This window comes from Triplophysa rosa, unplaced genomic scaffold (genome assembly GCF_024868665.1).
Source record: "Triplophysa rosa unplaced genomic scaffold, Trosa_1v2 scaffold522, whole genome shotgun sequence".
Classification (NCBI taxonomy): Eukaryota; Metazoa; Chordata; class Actinopteri; order Cypriniformes; family Nemacheilidae; genus Triplophysa; species Triplophysa rosa.
This window is the reverse complement of record NW_026634531.1, coordinates 1-16,568: the sequence shown is the minus strand read 5'-3', so window position 1 is coordinate 16,568 and position 16,568 is coordinate 1. Positions and strand designations below refer to the sequence as shown.

At 38.8% G+C, this 16,568-nt stretch overlaps 3 protein-coding genes across 4 annotated transcripts; all 3 read left to right on the top strand.

Annotated features, from left to right (window-relative positions):
• The first annotated feature begins 703 nt into the window (after positions 1–703).
• LOC130550985 (activated RNA polymerase II transcriptional coactivator p15-like) lies at positions 704–3,238 on the top strand. Its single transcript, XM_057328521.1, has 5 exons — positions 704–821; positions 1,620–1,689; positions 1,853–1,981; positions 2,073–2,181; positions 2,924–3,238. Exons 2-5 carry the CDS (start codon positions 1,621–1,623, stop codon positions 3,001–3,003), a joined length of 387 nt encoding a protein of 128 aa, XP_057184504.1. The 5' UTR covers positions 704–821; position 1,620; the 3' UTR covers positions 3,004–3,238.
• Positions 3,239–4,643: 1,405 nt separating this feature from the next.
• Positions 4,644–6,932, top strand: LOC130550986 (CD209 antigen-like protein E). Its single transcript, XM_057328522.1, has 5 exons — positions 4,644–4,959; positions 5,405–5,566; positions 5,691–5,836; positions 5,925–6,025; positions 6,099–6,932. Exons 1-5 carry the CDS (start codon positions 4,644–4,646, stop codon positions 6,229–6,231), a joined length of 858 nt encoding a protein of 285 aa, XP_057184505.1. The 3' UTR covers positions 6,232–6,932.
• Positions 6,933–7,777: 845 nt separating this feature from the next.
• LOC130550983 (very long-chain specific acyl-CoA dehydrogenase, mitochondrial-like) lies at positions 7,778–15,878 on the top strand. Of its 2 annotated transcripts, none has more exons than XM_057328519.1 (11): positions 7,778–8,056; positions 8,260–8,326; positions 10,100–10,174; positions 10,469–10,541; positions 10,652–10,716; positions 10,813–10,947; positions 11,095–11,239; positions 14,409–14,538; positions 14,716–14,841; positions 14,986–15,184; positions 15,747–15,878. In XM_057328519.1, exons 1-11 carry the CDS (start codon positions 7,989–7,991, stop codon positions 15,861–15,863), a joined length of 1,200 nt encoding a protein of 399 aa, XP_057184502.1. In that variant the 5' UTR covers positions 7,778–7,988; the 3' UTR covers positions 15,864–15,878. The 2 variants fall into 2 exon arrangements, with proteins under 2 accessions (XP_057184502.1, XP_057184503.1); XM_057328520.1 differs by lacking the exon at positions 15,747–15,878 and adding an exon at positions 15,510–15,685.
• Positions 15,879–16,568: the final 690 nt, after the last annotated feature.

Sequence of the window (16,568 nt, the reverse complement as noted above, 5' to 3'; positions counted from 1 at the left end):
CAGAAGAACACACAACAACCACAAACACACTTGAACTGCTCTGTGTCTTCTGTTCTTCACTGAAACACTTCCTGAAAATGACCAACATCACATTATATCTGTCTTTTCTTTCTCGCTTCAATAAATCAAGTGACAAATGAATGTCAGTACCTGTGTGGTGAAGCGGATGCTGTCTCTCTGTGTTTATCATGATTTCATGATTTCTTACAGAATCGAAACTTTCATAGATGTCCACCATCATCTCTATTCTCTCTCCTCTGTCCATAGTCTCAGTTCTGATCACATCGTCATAAAAAACTGGTAACTGGTTGCAGTGGTAAGTGTCAGACGCTCACCATCATGTGATTGATCAAAGATACAGGAACATATTTATAAACATCCATTTTAAGCTTTCTTTAAACCCATCTGAATTTGCCAAATGAAAGAGTGAATAAAAACGTTGTCAGAGTAACATTATAACTACAGCATATGCCATTTTACATAACCGTGAACATTTGGTATAATGCACAATAGCATTAACAAATTTATTGACATTAACTGACATTAACAAATATGAATAAATGCAAAAAAAAACGATGTTGCTCATTGTTAGCTAATGCATTTACTAATGTTATGAAGTTCAACCTTAAGTTACCCAGTTTAGGGTCTCATGCGCGTTCTATGAGCAAAACTACATTTCCCACAATTCCGTTCAAGTGCCGCTTCCTGGCCGGGACACGTACTACGCGCGCGATTAGATTCAGTGCAGGTTTTGCAGAAACACTCATCGGATGGACTGATAATTAACCACAATTTACACTCTATTTACCTTACAACATCACGTAAGTCTTTGATACGTGCAGCAGAGTAACATTAGTGCACGACTGTAATATCAGCAAACATGTTACAATAATATTTTCAGGCATTGAAACGAAACTGTTAGCGCTACCTTGCTGCGCGTTTTATGTTCGGGCCTTGTTGACTCGTGCAGCAGCATCATAACCAGTTTAGATTGACGTCCTTAATACTTTTCTATTACTCGCATTAAATGGCTGCAAAAAAATGCTAAGGTATAACACGGCTACTTTGGAAGATAACTATTTAGGCAAAGCAAAACGATATTGTGTGATGTATGTTAAAGAGATACTTCACCTAAAAATGAAAATTCTGTCATCATTTACTCACACTCGAGTTGTTCCAAATCTGTATGAATTTCTTTGTTATGATGAACACGGAGAAAGATATTTGGAAGAATTTTGACTACCAGGAAAAAATACAATGGTAGTCAAAAGTGCCCCAGAACTGTTTGCTCTCCTACATTCTTCAAAATATCTTCTTTTGTGTTCAACAGAACAAACAAAAAGATAACTTAATTTTCCCTACTATGGGAGTCAATGGGGGGCAAGATCTGTTTGGTTATAAGCATTCTTTCAAATATCTTTCTCTATGTTCATCAGAACAAATACATTTATACAGATTTGGAACAACTCGAAGGTGAATAAATTGAATGGTGAAGTATCCCTTTAAGAGCATCATTACAAATCAGAGTCGGGCATTATCACATCATGCAGTGTATACTCTTTATAGTTGTTTTCTATTTATATTTGATTTTTTATGATTTGCTTTGTTGTGCTTTTCAGAATGCCCAAGTCAAAGGAAATGTTGTCCTCTACGTCAAACAGTGATTCTGATAGTGATGTTGACACCAAGGTATGCAAATAAACTCTGCATCACATTTGGTACTTGGTAATAAAAGCACATAGCATCCGATCGTATTTTTTCTGCAAATTTGGAGCTTAGAATAGCCTTTTTACAAGTTGAGGTTGAAAAGGATCCTATTTGCAACCTCTAAACTTAGAAACCTGTGTTTCAGGCCAAAAGAAAGAAGCAGACAACTCCTGAGAAGCCATCAAAGAAACTGAAGGGTGGAGAAACCTCAAAGGTGTCAGCAGCCTCCAAAAGCAGCAGTAGCAGCAGCAATAAAAGTGATAATATGTTTCAGGTAAATAGTTAAATAGATGTATAATGACAATAATCTGTTTACCTAATAATTTGACAGAATTAACACGCAACATAAATCTGTCTTGGTTAAGATAGGAAAGATGAGGTATGTGAGCGTCCGAGACTTCAAAGGAAAAGTGCTGATTGATATCAGGGAATACTGGATGGACCAAGAGGGTGAAATGAAGCCTGGGAGAAAAGGTAAACTGTTTATTCCTTTAAAAACTGCTCAGTAAAATAGTTGATTTGGCATTTTTCAAATTGTTGACAAAAATCACATTTCAAGATCAATGCACTTGCATCATAGTAAAACTATCGGTTACTATGGCACAAAATTGGAACGCATGACGTTCATACTCCGGTCTTGTGGACCTCCTCGGAGTCCACAATGGGTGACGTCAGGAAGTGCTGACCTTTAGGTCACAAGTCCACAAGGGTACATGGGAGCGTTTTTGGAACAGACTTGAGGTTGTCGTGCCGGAATGAGTAAGTAGTGCTTTCTAATCGCTCTCGCTGTACTTTGATGTCATCCGCTGATCGGTCTGCGTAGCGCCATGTGAAGTCGACCACACTGTTGTCCCGTTGTTGTTATTTGGAACTATGGCTTCACCAAAGACCGCATCGAGGTCACAAAGGCGGCGCTCGTGAGCAGATTTCTGAGCGCTAAAAAGACAAATGGGACACCCTGTGGACTCAGACTTGGGGAGCTCGCGCAATTGAAGTCCACGAGACCGGAAGTCCACAGGACGTGCGCCATTTGGGACAGGGCCTCAGATGTTTAACAGACTACTGCTGAAAAACCGTTCTTATAACTATTACACAGTGTGCATAACATCTGAAAGATCCACTAATAATTAATGCAGAATTGGGAAGGCGTATTCAGTTATGTAGGTCATGTCATGCTTGCTGTTGATTGGTCTGGTTTTTTTTGTTTTCCTCACAGGCATTTCACTGAACCCAGAGCAGTGGAACCAGCTAAAAGAGCAGATGAGTGACATCGATGATGCTGTGAGAAGAATATAAGACCTGTTTGCATTGCACAAGCAATCTTCTGTTCTAAACATTCTCATTCTGCACCTCGCCTGTGCTCTGCAAAGCAAATGTGTAAACCGGAACATTTTGTGTGTATATTTTAGATTAGGGTTTATTGAAATAATTGGTAACTGTATTCTTTTAATATTTCATGGTTAGGGTTGGCTTAGAGGAGATGGGAAGTGAATTTGTGCTTTTAATTTTCAATAAAGGTCATAGAAATAGATCACAAAGGTGTGGTTTATTTGGAATTAAGCAAAGAACTTTCTCACAAAGGACTATTTAATGCAACAGCTGTATGTATCGCCGTCTCATATAATAAACATCTATAAGATGAACATATTTTAAATAAATTCCAGAGAAGTAAATGTTGTGTTTTTCTAGGTGGCTTACATGGAAATGGGTGTTTCATTCATTGGCTGTTGGAAATGAAAATGTTAAGTTATAATTAATTCCAATTCTGGTTCATTGCCTTGTTAGCTCAGCAATAAGAACATGTGATGTAAAATTTTACTTAACATTTTATGTAAGGTCTACAGAGATTGAATGCTTAAATAAAATCACTAAATAAGTGGATTCAATTTTTTCACCAATTCATAATGGAGTATAATAATTATTCCAATACTTTTACTCCATTACGTTTTTGGTAAATGCCAAATTTATGGACTATTTTCATAATTTCAATACATGTCATTGGGTTGTGAACATTACCAACTATTATGACAGGACGTGCAGTTATACGCTTCGACCCCTAGGTGGCGAAAAAGTCCACAGAAAGTCACTTCCAAAAGCACTTATCTCAATCATGACATGCCCCAGTGTTAAAAACCTCCTCTGAACTCAAGATATTCTTGAAGAGTTCTGGTAGCATTTGGAAAAGATGCCACTTCGCTGTGTCTTTATGAATACAAGATTGACGAGGTTTTGCACATGGACAATACCAGCTATTTTTGTTTTTTTCAAAAGCCACCATCACCCTTCCCATCCTACTGTAATATGACTTCTCTGGTTCAAAAACAGAAATGAAGTACTTTGATGACAGCCCACCAACAGTAACGTGAACAGACAAAGGTGTGAATGCAGTATTCGCCTGTTGCTGTAGCAGTAACAGCTGGGCTTTCCTCGCCTCGCCAAAGCACTTCTGCTGCACCAGCTGAGAGAGACTGTTTTCAGTCACTGTAACATTAGGGTGGTCAACTTCAGGACAAAGTGACAGCGATTTCACATGACAGCACTCGGAAGGCAGTATTCCACTGTTAGGGGCAAACTGTGAACTTAAATTGCACTCCTCAAGTTCACATTCCGAGCGCTGGTTCCGGTCCCAGGTATTTTTGATCACATGAATGGGTGTTGCCTGGCTGTGAAAAGCTTTCTGAACTGCAAAAATACCGATGTTACAGTCAATGCACTGAGACTGAAAGTGCTTTTCAATGTCAGTGTGACGCCTTGCAATGTGAACTCTAAGATTTTTTGCCAGCAATGTTAAATTGCATTGGCTGCAAGTGACGGTCCTTTTTGCAGAGTGTTTTGGGAGGAGAGCGGGAGACTGAGGCTGCGGGACAGTGTCCGACTCAGGCTGCAGAGTATCTGGTAACTGAGAGAGCTGGGCGGCGGGTTTCTCGGGCTGCTGGATGGTGGGCGTCCGGGACTGCAGGGAGGCGGGCGTTCGAGGCTGCAGGGAGGCGGGCGTTCGAGGCTGCAGGGAGGCGGGCGTTCGAGGCTGCAGGGAGGCGGGCGTTCGAGTTCTTCTGTTGACTGCTGTAGTAGTGCTCTGTGTGTATTTCACCACTGACAGAAACCGCTTACTAACACACAACTATAACTTGACCAAAGAAAGAGCGAAAATACTTACAGAATACACTGAGATACTAAATCAGAAGAGAAACTTGACTGAAGAAAGAGAGGAAATCAAAAACAAGAATGATGAACTCCAGGAAGATTTAACAGGTAATCATACGTTATGTTTATGTTTCTTAGTTCTTAAGTCTAAAAAAATAATTTTGTGAAAATATATACATAAATGTACAGTTTTTAATGTATGAAAACAACAATGAAATACATATTTCATCTTTTTTAAACGTAATACCCAGTGTCCTGTGTGAGTCACTTGATCACGCCCATATCTCTTGCTTCCTGTAGTTATGCATCATTTTTGCTTCCTGTGGTTTATTTTTGTCTTTCAAACTGCTAGGAGAAAATTCAGCCCACTCCTCCAAAACAATAGAAGCTGTGTGTTAATTTTTTTTTTTTGGATTTACAGATTTTGTCGTCTAAAATGCAGATGACATTCAGTGCAAATCTAAAACAGGCATATTATTGCTGTTTTTGGAAACATCACTCATGATCACAGTGTGTCTGGTTGTAATAGAGTTTTGTGTATATTTCTACACAGTGACAAAGCATCACATCTCTAACTTAACCAAAGAAAAAGAACTGTTACTTACAAAACTACTGGAGAAAGATCGATGTAAGATGAAATCTAAGAGTGTGTCTGAAGAAAGAGATCAGTTAATGAACGAAAGAAAAAAACTGAACAGATGGCTCACTGAACAAGGTAATCTTGCATTTACTAATTAATGTTTAGTTTATTTTGAAACATTTAAGCAAAACATCTCACTGTAATATTGATTTTTACCATTGTGTGTTTTTCTGTTAAAACTTTACAACTTTTTTAACAGATCAGCGCTCTGATAACTTTAAATGGGTTTATTACAACTTCAGTTTTTATTACTTTTCATCTGAGAAGAAGAGCTGGAGTAACAGCAGACAAGACTGTAAACAGAGAGGAGCAGATCTGGTGATTATAAACAGCAAAGAGGAACAAGTGAGTTAGAAAATGAAAGGATCTGGTCCGTTTGTATGTGTATACGTGTTTGATTTGTGTACAGTATATCACTGCTCCATCATGACAGGAGTTTTTGCAGAAATCTACAGCTGGTTACTACTTTTGGATTGGTCTGAGGAAAAAGAAAGAAGTGTGGAATTGGATTGATGAAACCACATCGTCAACAAGGTGAGAGATCATTAAATAACTGATTATTAAGAAACATTAAATTACTTTTTTTGTTTTTGCTTCATTGTTTCAGTTTATGGATGAATGGATACCCGAGACGTTACAATAATTACTGTGCTTTAACATCTACATCAGGATTCGCTGATGATTCATGTAATTATAACTATGGATGGATCTGTGAGAACAGAGTTTCAAATCGCTCATAGTGTGATACAGTACGTATTGCATATACAGACAATGATATAACATTTTTTTAATACTGTACCAGTATCTCTGTTTAGTCATTTGTGTTGATTGTTTCTTGTTATGTAAGTATTCACTACATTATAGTGTACAATCTATTGAATATTTTAATGTAAATACAATATATGTATGTATGTTTTAAATTGAACATTGTGGCTGAATTTGAAATAAGACTTTTTGACACAGATTAACTGCAAATGTTCCCTATTATGTAAAGGTTAAATTAAGGTTATATAATTGTTAAGGTTATAAAAGCATGTAAAGGTTTGTGCTGACCTGTAGAATGTCCGGAAGAATGTGAAAAAATCTTTTAGAGCTGTCTGTCAAAATCGTAAGAAAGGGTTGACGTGTTTTACCCTTGCTTCAATTGTCATGTCCACCACAGCAAATAGTCCTTCAAGGCTCACTGGTGCGACTCACTTTCTCAATGTAACGAGCTCTGCACCGATGCCAGCCACGCCACCCGCATCAGCGCCTTCGCCCGGCTATTCCCGCTCTCTCTCACCGGACATTTAATATCACAGACTACATACACAGCGACTGGTCAAGTTCTTGAGTAGTCTTTTGTTACGTAGCTTGTTTCTAGTTCTGACCCTTTATTACCTGTGGATGTATGCTTTCCTGTGGATGTTACCTGTGGATGTATGCTTACCTTTGGATGGATGTATGCTAACCTGTGGATGTATGCTACAGTACCTGCGGATGTTACCTGTTGGGATGTATGCTTACCTGTGGATGTTACCTGTGGATGTATNCAGTATAGTCCTACCTCTTTTTTGTTGCTGACATCATGTGGTGAAGAGTTGTTGTTGAGAGGGGGAGAGGAGCTTAATGTTTTTGATTAAAGATTACAAGTGCATATGAATTTAGCAAAAATAATGGTGTGCACAGATAAATTATTTATAATAATTACTGCAGCACTGTGTAAAACACTTAGAATTTTCCTGTTTGATGTCATGGTGACTTTAAAGGCGATTTTCCCAATATTTCGATTTTTTTCACACCCTCACATTCCAGATTTTCAAACAGTTGTATCTCGGCCAAACATTGTCATTTCCTAACATAACCACATATCAACGGAAAGCTTATTTATTTAGCTTTCAGATTATGTATAAATCTCAATGTCTAAAAAATGACCCGTATGACTGGTTTTGTAGTCCAGGGTCACAAATGTGTTTTGTGGATCCATGTTGTGTTTTATATTCCACATATAGGGACAAATGAGTCTGGACTAACATAAATATGTCTCTTGGTAAATCGCCATAAATCGAAGACAGTACAAAAAATACAGCAATGATAAATACCTCACAATTTAAATGTATTTGCAAAATATGTAAAATAATGATACAATATTCTTCAAAATATATTACCTATTACATCTTTTGATTTTTGAGTGAACTATGACCTTTATTCTTAAAATTTAAGCCTTTTTTGGATTTGTACTACATTTCCCATAATGCGTCTGCTCGCCGCTGAGCTCTCACTAGAACTACATTTACCAGAGGGGACTTGTAAGCTTAAGCTTTATGACGTCTATGGAGGAACCGTGTCCTGCGTAGTTCAAGGAAAAGCGTTTATATAAATATAACGTTACGTGTACAGGACGTGCAGGTACATTAGATAAGGAAATAAGAAAAGCCCCATAATAAAGGCGCGATTGTGTCCTTCGAGCACATCTTATATTCGGTGGTGTTTGGACCTATAAACCGCTAAAATAAACATGATCGTAAGCAAACTGAATCCAGCCCTGTGTAGCAGAGCTCTCCGCTTCACTGTTGCAGTCACTGGGTGAGTTTTGAATGTTATATTTCTTATTCAACCACGTTATTACAATGTAACTATTCAGATCTATTTATCCGCATTACTTAACCACAGCGGGCCCATACGAATAACAATGTCTGATAAACACTTGCAGCAAATAGTTGTGCTTAATTAACCAAATTATATTTTAAGCTTGTTTTTGCTAAGTGTTTCTTATGTGTTCTTTTAAGGGTTCAAGGGCACGTCAGCAAACCAGCTCATAGGAATGATCGCTATTATGCCACTCAAGCGGCCGAGGTACATGTTCTCTGAAGTTATAAACCAGTCGGTTTCTCACGTTTTTTTACGTCTGACCTACTGGCACAAGGACGAGGGCAATCGTGAAGTTTAATAATAGACTGCAGTCAGTATGTATGGCTGGTGACGCCATGTTTAAGTGGGTGAAAGTTCACCCACAGGACAGTTTTATAATGCAGTTTTATTTCAGTTAATGCCACATGTACACACTGAGACACATTACATCAAACAAGGGCCAAGTACCCAACTAAAGGAAACGCTTGTCACAGTAATGGCCTTAAGCTAAATCATTTAAAAAACTATTTTGACAAAAAAAACTAAATTAAATAGAGCTTAACCTAAACACAAACTACAGCAAACAAAGTTAAAATGTGGGCATAACCCGCTGTGTTGCAGTTATTGTGCCGTCTGCTTGTCGCTTCAGCAAACACATTTACGTTGTGGCAATGTTGGTGCCACATTCCATTTTTCCTCTAGCAATGTTCCTCTCTAAGTGTAAACAATGTAGAAATTTAAGATTTTAAAGGGCTTGTTCTGCAACAGTCAATAACTGAAACTACATTCAGACCATTTTCCTCCTTCCCATAGCAACTAAGTTCCGTGTTATTGCATAACATTTTGTTGTTATATAGCCAAAATAAATATCTATTTATTAAAAGTAAATAATTAATACTTAATACGTTTACAGCATAAATGCAAACAGCATATTGTAAAACTGTATTATAAAACTGTACACAACAATACAAGGGTGTTGTAAATTATAATTAAACTTTAAAAAACTAGACATGTGTAAGTATAGGTATTAGGACGATTATTAAGAATAATTAAAAATAAATTCATAGACCGTACCGGCATCTTAAACAGCCTTGAGTTGACTGCAGGGATGGATTATGACTTTCATTCATTCATTCATTCATTCAAACATTCATACATTCATCATTCATTCATTCAAAGGGCCCCGGGGCCAGTTGCCTCCGAGGGCCCCCCCTGCCACAATTTTTCCAATTCTTTCCCTTAGCTGCGCATTCACAGTTATAGGTGAAAGTTAGAAGTGAAAGTTAAGATGATCATGAGTATACAAATCGTTCTCACTCTGCATCAAATGCCTGGGTTATGCAAAAAATAATCTGGACAGGGTTTACTGAAGTCTAATATAAGATACACAACAAAAAAATCAACAACCCAAATAAAACACACGTTTTTAATTAACTGTCAAATATACACATAGTTAATGCATCACAAATAAAAAAAGATTTGTCACCCCATGTGACACATACCTGTAAACATCCAATCACCATGCAAAAGATCTTAAGAAAACCTACAATTACAAATACATTTTTGGTGGCCCTGACAAATATGCAACCCACCAGTTTCTTTCTTTCTGTTATGCATGATTTTAACTTCAATCTATAGGGAAGCTTGGATTCCAGGGAGCTGGATTGTTTTGCACAAAATTTTACACTTTACCATTAAGTTCCGTCGTCACAACACAGAATTCCCACCACTGATCTAGTGATTCCCACACATACGTTGGTGGAAGTACGCAGCGATATAAACAAATGAAATTATTTATCGAAGCAATAGCAATTACTGAAAGTGAAAACTATAACATTCACAGAAAGGACATCTGTGCTAAAAATGAGCCTAAAATGCAAAAAAGCCTAATGTAAAGGTCCATTTCCAAAAGCGCTGTATACATTTCCTATTGTTCTGTTCCTACAATCGTAACTTTATCTTTCTCAACGTCTGTATCTCTGTTCTCCTCTCCTGCAGGCAGTACTGGATAAAGCACAGGTGGGCAGCAGTACTGCCGTGAAGGCCAAAGTTGAGAAAGACATCAAAGCTGTGGTAATGTTATGTCACATTTCATGGTTTTTCTGGTTTTAACCCAGAATCATGATTCTGCATAAAGAACCACACACGAGCGACTGGTTGTAAAAATCCTGCAGCTGTCTTAAAAACGGTCTCAATATGTGCACATTTTGCCACAGTCTGGAGCCCTATGAGGACAAAAATGATATTGAAACCGCAAGATTTAGTGCGTCGTAGAATATGATGGTCGGCTGATACTGATCTGCAGCTGATCGATCGGAGCAACCATAGGGAATATGCCTTATAGTTTTGTAACTTTTGTTTTTGAAGGAGTCCAAATCTTTTGCTGTCAACATGTTTAAGGGCCAGATAACCACTGAACAGGTCTTCCCCTTCCCTTCAGGTACATTTTCAGTTCTTATGTATTATAGTTGTATGTAGATTTTGTTGATGCGGTGATGTTGCTCATGCATTTATTGTGAGCAAGTGTTGTGTTTTGTCTTGTTGTGGTAGTGATGAATGAGGAGCAGACTCAGTTCCTGCGGGAGCTTGTTCCTCCAGTTGCAAAATTCTTTGATGTAAGTTCCTCTAATATCAAACTCTTTTCTAGTATGCATAATTAAATATTTTTGCCTCCACGAGTGTGATTTCTCTTACTCTGTGTGCATGTGCAGGAGGTAAATGACCCCATGAAGAATGATGCTCTGGAGAAGGTTGAGGACCACACCATGGAGGGACTGAAGGAGATGGGAGCCTTTGGGCTGCAGGTGCCTGTTGAGCTGGGTGGTCTGGGCCTCACCAACACTCAGGTGAGAAAAGAACATCTGAAAAGGGGGGTTTACATCTATTCATTATTTAGGTGTTCACTTAGAATTATAGTCTCAGCGTTATTAAGATATTGGTGTTTAAAAGAATCAAATGTGTGTGTACTAGAGTTTCTGTGTGTGTGACTGCAGTATGCCAGGCTTGTGGAGGTTGTAGGAATGCACGATCTTGGTGTTGGAATCACGCTGGGTGCCCATCAGTCTATCGGCTTTAAGGGCATATTGCTCTTCGGTAATCCTCAGCAGAAGGAGAAATACCTGCCAAAACTGGCCTCAGGTGAGTGCCACTGCAAATTATGTGTGTTTAAATGTCATTGTTACGTCTCCCTAATTAATTGACGTCTAGGAGTATTTGGGAGGTAACACCAAAACGTCCAACAGGTCAATTATATTTAAGATGAACACTTTTCTTCGCTTTGAAGGTGCGGTGTGTGCAATTAAGAAACAAGCAGAGGGAAAACTGAGTTTGAACTTTGCATTCAGTGAAGAGATTCAATATCACAAAGCTCACAATAATAATAATAATAATATGAACCAAATATGAAATATGAACATAATGAATTAAAGACAACAAAAGTGAGGGACAAGAGCGGTGCTAAAGCAAAGAAAATAATAAAACAAAACACGATAACTAGCACCAACCCCCCAAAACTAAGCTAAGCAAAGAAATCAGAGAAAATAACATCTTCAACGTAGAACGCCACTAACTACACTAGCTGCGTTTACATGGACCAATGTAATCTGATTAAAAGTCCAATCCGAATGAAAACGCTCCATATAAACACGTCAATCAGATTAAAAATGCCCAAGCCGATTGAGTCGGATTGTAAGGGGTGGTTTATCCTGTTTGTAATCCGCTTGATAGGACATGTATACACTTGATCAGATTGAAAACCGAAGTAGGAAATTGTGCGCATGTGCAAAGACGACGCTGGCTCGTACAGACGTAAGGGCGTATGACGCACGAAACGGAGCAGCTGCTGCTAAAGAAACCAAAAACCATAAATCTGACAAAGCGGTACACATTTCCATATGCTTGTCATCTCTAAATGAACATATTAATGTTTCTATGCATTTAAAATGTCTTAACTGTTTCCCTGGAGTGAGTTTTTAACCGCAATTGCTCAGTTCCTTTTTAAAACACGATACATTTGCAGATGTACAAACATCTTGTAGGATAAAATATCTAATCATAAAATTTCATTTATATGCGTAGTAGGCTACTGAACATTTCTTTTATTTATCGTTTACTTGCATGTGGTTTGGAAGGATTAACTGTTTTTACCATGGTAAATTGCTGTAACGACCTTGCTCCATTGATATGTAGAGATTATTTCGCGTTTATGAATTGTACATTACTGTATTATGCTGGTGTCTGTGATATAAAATAAACACATCTGCGCTTACAACATTGTTTGAGGAGCCGTTTTGTGAATATTATAATGATACCTGCGTCCACCGCGCCCGTCTCTGTTTATATCGTTAATGCTGACATATGAATCCGCATATCATCACTTCTAAAGTTCGGTATTAGCTGTTGTTGCTAAACATTTATTTAATTATTGTTTGCCTGCAGACGCTCTGGTGGGTCTTGGTAGTTTTGTCATGGTAAAACCGCATCGGGTGTGCTCGTGCTTTGGCACGAGACATTACTCTGCCTTTATAAACTGTAATTTTTTTTCGTGCCGTTTGTAAAATAAAATATAGACAAGATGTGCTTTAAAACACTGTTTTAGTGGGTATTTAGGTGAACACTTGTGCAGTGTGCGCATGTCAGCAGATTATATCGGATTTGAAGCTCGTCATGTAAACACGCACATCAATCAGATCACTTAATTTACCTTTCATGTAAACACTACATTCAGATTGCACAATCCGATTAAATTCAATCCGATGTGTCCATGTAAACGCAGCTACTGACTAGCAAACATAAATACAAAAGTTGGCACTCGCTCATTAACGAGTGTGTTGAGACAACTTTACTCTGGGTGTAGTAAGATGTAAGTCGCGTGACATGCTGCACTGGTCCTATCACTATGTGTCGAGGTAGGACTTAAATAGACTCGGATAAACCGAGAGTCGAGTCACAGTTTAAACGCGGTTAAACAGTCATTGGAAAGTAAAGTTACACGGGAGAAATCTCGAACACAAAATAACTCAGATTCAGAAAAGGACAACAAAAACATGAGCAAACACCAAAGTGTCACGAAACGGGGGTAGGTACGCAAGGACATAGGACCCAGGTGCAGACAGCGGGTAAGGGGTTAACAAGACGTTTAATAATAACAAAGACAAAACCAAAAACCCACAAGGGGGTAAAATAACAAAACAGGGGAATATAATACACTACAAGACAGGACTAAGACTAACTACACTTAAACAATACTAAAGTTACGTATGACATGAACTACAAATAACTAAACTAGACTAAACTTTGACAAGGCACAGGAACTCACCATACAATCACAATGAACCAGCATAGGACAGAAAACACAAGGGCATTATAAGGCCCGATTCACATTTCGCATCTAAAACCTCGCAGAAAACGCAAGCTGCACTGTGTTCTCCTTTTTTTCCAAAGCGCCTGGACTTTGCGCTCTCCTGGCGTCGTTCGTCGCTAAGCAACCATGAGCCACAATAGCCGTTGAGACGAGGAGGTATAAACAAAGGATATATGGATTATATGCACTGAAAATACATTGCAATAATAGTAATGCTACTAGATTTAGTTATGCTGTGATCATCTGTGTCTCCATTTTCATTGAGCTTGTCTATATTGGCTGGTTGGTTCTTGTCACATGACCTGCGGTGCGCTTGCGGCTTTCTGAAATGTTGAGATTTTTTCATCTCGATGTGGCGCCGACACGCCTGAAAAAAAAGAGTGCGTCACACCGCATGCACGTCGCGACCGCGTCGTCCCCTATTTCCGAGTCACCCCCTATTTCCGCGCGTCTACATTAAAAATATGAATATGCATGCGGAAAAGACGCGAAATTGGAATCAGGCCTATAGAGGATAAATCAAGAGGGGAACAGGTGAAGGGCATGAAACAATAAACGAGCAATAACGAGGAGACGAGAGGGCGGGAACAGAGACGAGACCGGAGAGGGTGTATAAAAGGCCCAAATTACCCCTCTCCACATGAAACATGGGGTTCTGTCATGGTTCTGCCTCTTTTGTCATGTCTTTCTTGGTCTTGTGGCAGAACCACGACACAAAGATAACGCGGGAGAGCAAACAAATGAAAAGCAAAAGCTCCTCCCGAAGCGCGTGAGGTCTTATGTTAGCTTGTACATTTCATTTGAGACCATCTGCAACAATCTCTGATTAAAATGATTTGCTCACCCTTATATAAATATCTTGCATTGGTAAGTGTCAACGAAAATAATTGCACTACCTTGAAATTCCCTGTTTTTATCCTTTCCTTTGCTCTCTCTGCGATTCAGGAGAGACAATCGCAGCATTCTGTCTGACAGAACCAGCCAGTGGTTCTGATGCCGCCTCCATCAAGACCACAGCCGTGCTCTCTGACTGTGGTACCTATTACACCCTCAATGGCAGCAAAATCTGGATCAGGTTAGGAACTGACTTGTCACTCACCGCTCATCACTGGCAGACAATAACATATACTGTAAACACAATAAATATATATCACAGGGTTGACATTAAGATCACTGTTGATTCTCTTGAGAGAATATAGATATGAAATTAGCTTGTTTTTGGTCAGTCCTTAATAACTTCACTTTTTTACAGTAATGGTGGGATTTCAGAGATCTTCACTGTGTTTGCAAAGACCCCTGTGAAGGATGAGAAGACTGGAGAGATGAAGGACAAGATCACAGCCTTCATTGTGGAGAGAAGCTTTGGAGGAGTAACACAGTAAGAGATACGTAGAAGTGAATATTGGAAATAGATCAGTTGAAAGAAGCTGATCAATGTAGCACGTATATCCAAACTATACAGCCATTTTGTCTAGGCCTATATCTCTTTAAACACCCACACTTTGGGTTTCTCTCTGTGCAGTGGACCTCCAGAGAAGAAGATGGGCATTAAGGCATCCAACACAGCCGAGGTGTATTATGAGAATGTTCGTGTGCCTGTTGAGAATGTACTGGGAGAGGTCGGAGGTGGTTTTAAGGTGGCCATGAACATCCTTAACAACGGACGTTTCGGCATGGCCGCCGCTCTCTCTGGAACCATGAAGGGAGCTATTGCTAAAGCGGTAAGTGTGGACATCTCATTTGTTTCTGAAGCTGCTGTCAACACACCCTGTAATCTTCTGTCAAATCGGTTTTCATTACACATTTATATTGTGATAATGAATTAATTAAATGGACTCGTATGGCATCTGGTTAAAAGGATTGTTAACCCAAAAATAAAACTTGTGTAATCATTTATTCACCCTTGTGTCGTTTAAAACCTGTATGTGACTCTTCTGCGGAACACAAAAGAAGATATTTTGAGAAATGTCTCAGAGGTTTTGTGTCCATGTTACGGAAGTCAATGGGGATAACGTTCTCCAAAATATCTTCTTTTGTGTTTTGCAGAAGAAAGTCACCCATACAGGTTTGTAATGACATGAAGGTGAGTAAATGATGATGAAAGAAACTTCCGTTTTGGCTGAACTTTACCTTGGATTAAAAGAGTCTTTCAGGTTAAATCCTTGTAAAGCTCTGTAAACAGCACCCTAATTTTGACAAACAACAAAGATCCATGTTTTTCCGTATGCTGTTACCTGCTTAACCTTTCTAAGAACCTCAAAATGATTCTTTATCTCTCTACAGGTGGATCACGCTGCTAACAGAACTCAGTTTGGAAATAAGATCCACACGTATGGTGCTATCCAAGAGAAGATAGCTCGCATGGCCGTCCTGCAGTACGTCACTGAGGTAAATGTCTAAGCCACTTTTTTTATCACATATCGTCGCTGTCGGGCAGAATCCTCGCATATCCAAAACCATTATTTTTCAGGAAATTAAAAAAACTGCATATTTTTTGAGTTATTAAACATTGTATCGTTAAAGTTGGTATTATACCTTGTATTGCTATCATATACTGTTGTGTACCAACATTAACACAACATTTCCCCAAAACCATGTTTAATCGGAGATGCAAGGTTTATGACTTGGGAGCAGGGAGATTACGCTGTCATTCATAAGAATGGTACGGACACGGACGTCGCTGCTGCCAGCAGTGTTCATCAAAGTCTGCGGTCGCGTTGAGCCTTTTGACAAGAGATGAGGCTTTAAGAGCTAATGAAAGCTAATGATTGTGGTTACATACAGCTTCCTAAACTCTATTTTAAACGTTAGAGCTATGAGTGATGCAATACCAAAATAAAACGTTAAACAGGCTGTCTAATATAGGTGGAAATTAATCTGCACGCAAATAAAGTCGGCGGTCGCGTTGAGCCTCTTGACAAGAGAAAAGGCTTCAATAGTTAACCAAAGCTAACGACTGTGGTTACATACATCTTCCTAAACTCTTTTTTAAAGGTTTAAGAACTATAAGTGATGTAATACAAAAAACGATTAGCTGACTAGGCTGTTTAATAGGCGGAAATTATCCGAATCTGCTCGCAAACTTACCTTCGTGGCTCACGGGCT

What these genes read in the sequence shown, in the direction of transcription:
- LOC130550983 (XM_057328519.1), top strand. Translation starts at nt 7,989, where the DNA reads ATGATCGTAAGCAAACTGAATCCAGCCCTGTGTAGCAGAGCTCTCCGC. An exon ending in GGCAGCAAAATCTGGATCAG is followed by an intron (nt 14,539 to 14,715) that starts GTTAGGAACTGA and finishes ACTTTTTTACAG; the next exon opens with TAATGGTGGGATTTCAGAGA. An exon ending in AGCTTTGGAGGAGTAACACA is followed by an intron (nt 14,842 to 14,985) that starts GTAAGAGATACG and finishes CTCTCTGTGCAG; the next exon opens with TGGACCTCCAGAGAAGAAGA.
- LOC130550985 (XM_057328521.1), top strand. Translation starts at nt 1,621, where the DNA reads ATGCCCAAGTCAAAGGAAATGTTGTCCTCTACGTCAAACAGTGATTCT. An exon ending in ATAGTGATGTTGACACCAAG is followed by an intron (nt 1,690 to 1,852) that starts GTATGCAAATAA and finishes CCTGTGTTTCAG; the next exon opens with GCCAAAAGAAAGAAGCAGAC. An exon ending in AATGAAGCCTGGGAGAAAAG is followed by an intron (nt 2,182 to 2,923) that starts GTAAACTGTTTA and finishes TTTTCCTCACAG; the next exon opens with GCATTTCACTGAACCCAGAG.
- LOC130550986 (XM_057328522.1), top strand. Translation starts at nt 4,644, where the DNA reads ATGGTGGGCGTCCGGGACTGCAGGGAGGCGGGCGTTCGAGGCTGCAGG. An exon ending in ACTCCAGGAAGATTTAACAG is followed by an intron (nt 4,960 to 5,404) that starts GTAATCATACGT and finishes ATTTCTACACAG; the next exon opens with TGACAAAGCATCACATCTCT. An exon ending in GAAACCACATCGTCAACAAG is followed by an intron (nt 6,026 to 6,098) that starts GTGAGAGATCAT and finishes TCATTGTTTCAG; the next exon opens with TTTATGGATGAATGGATACC.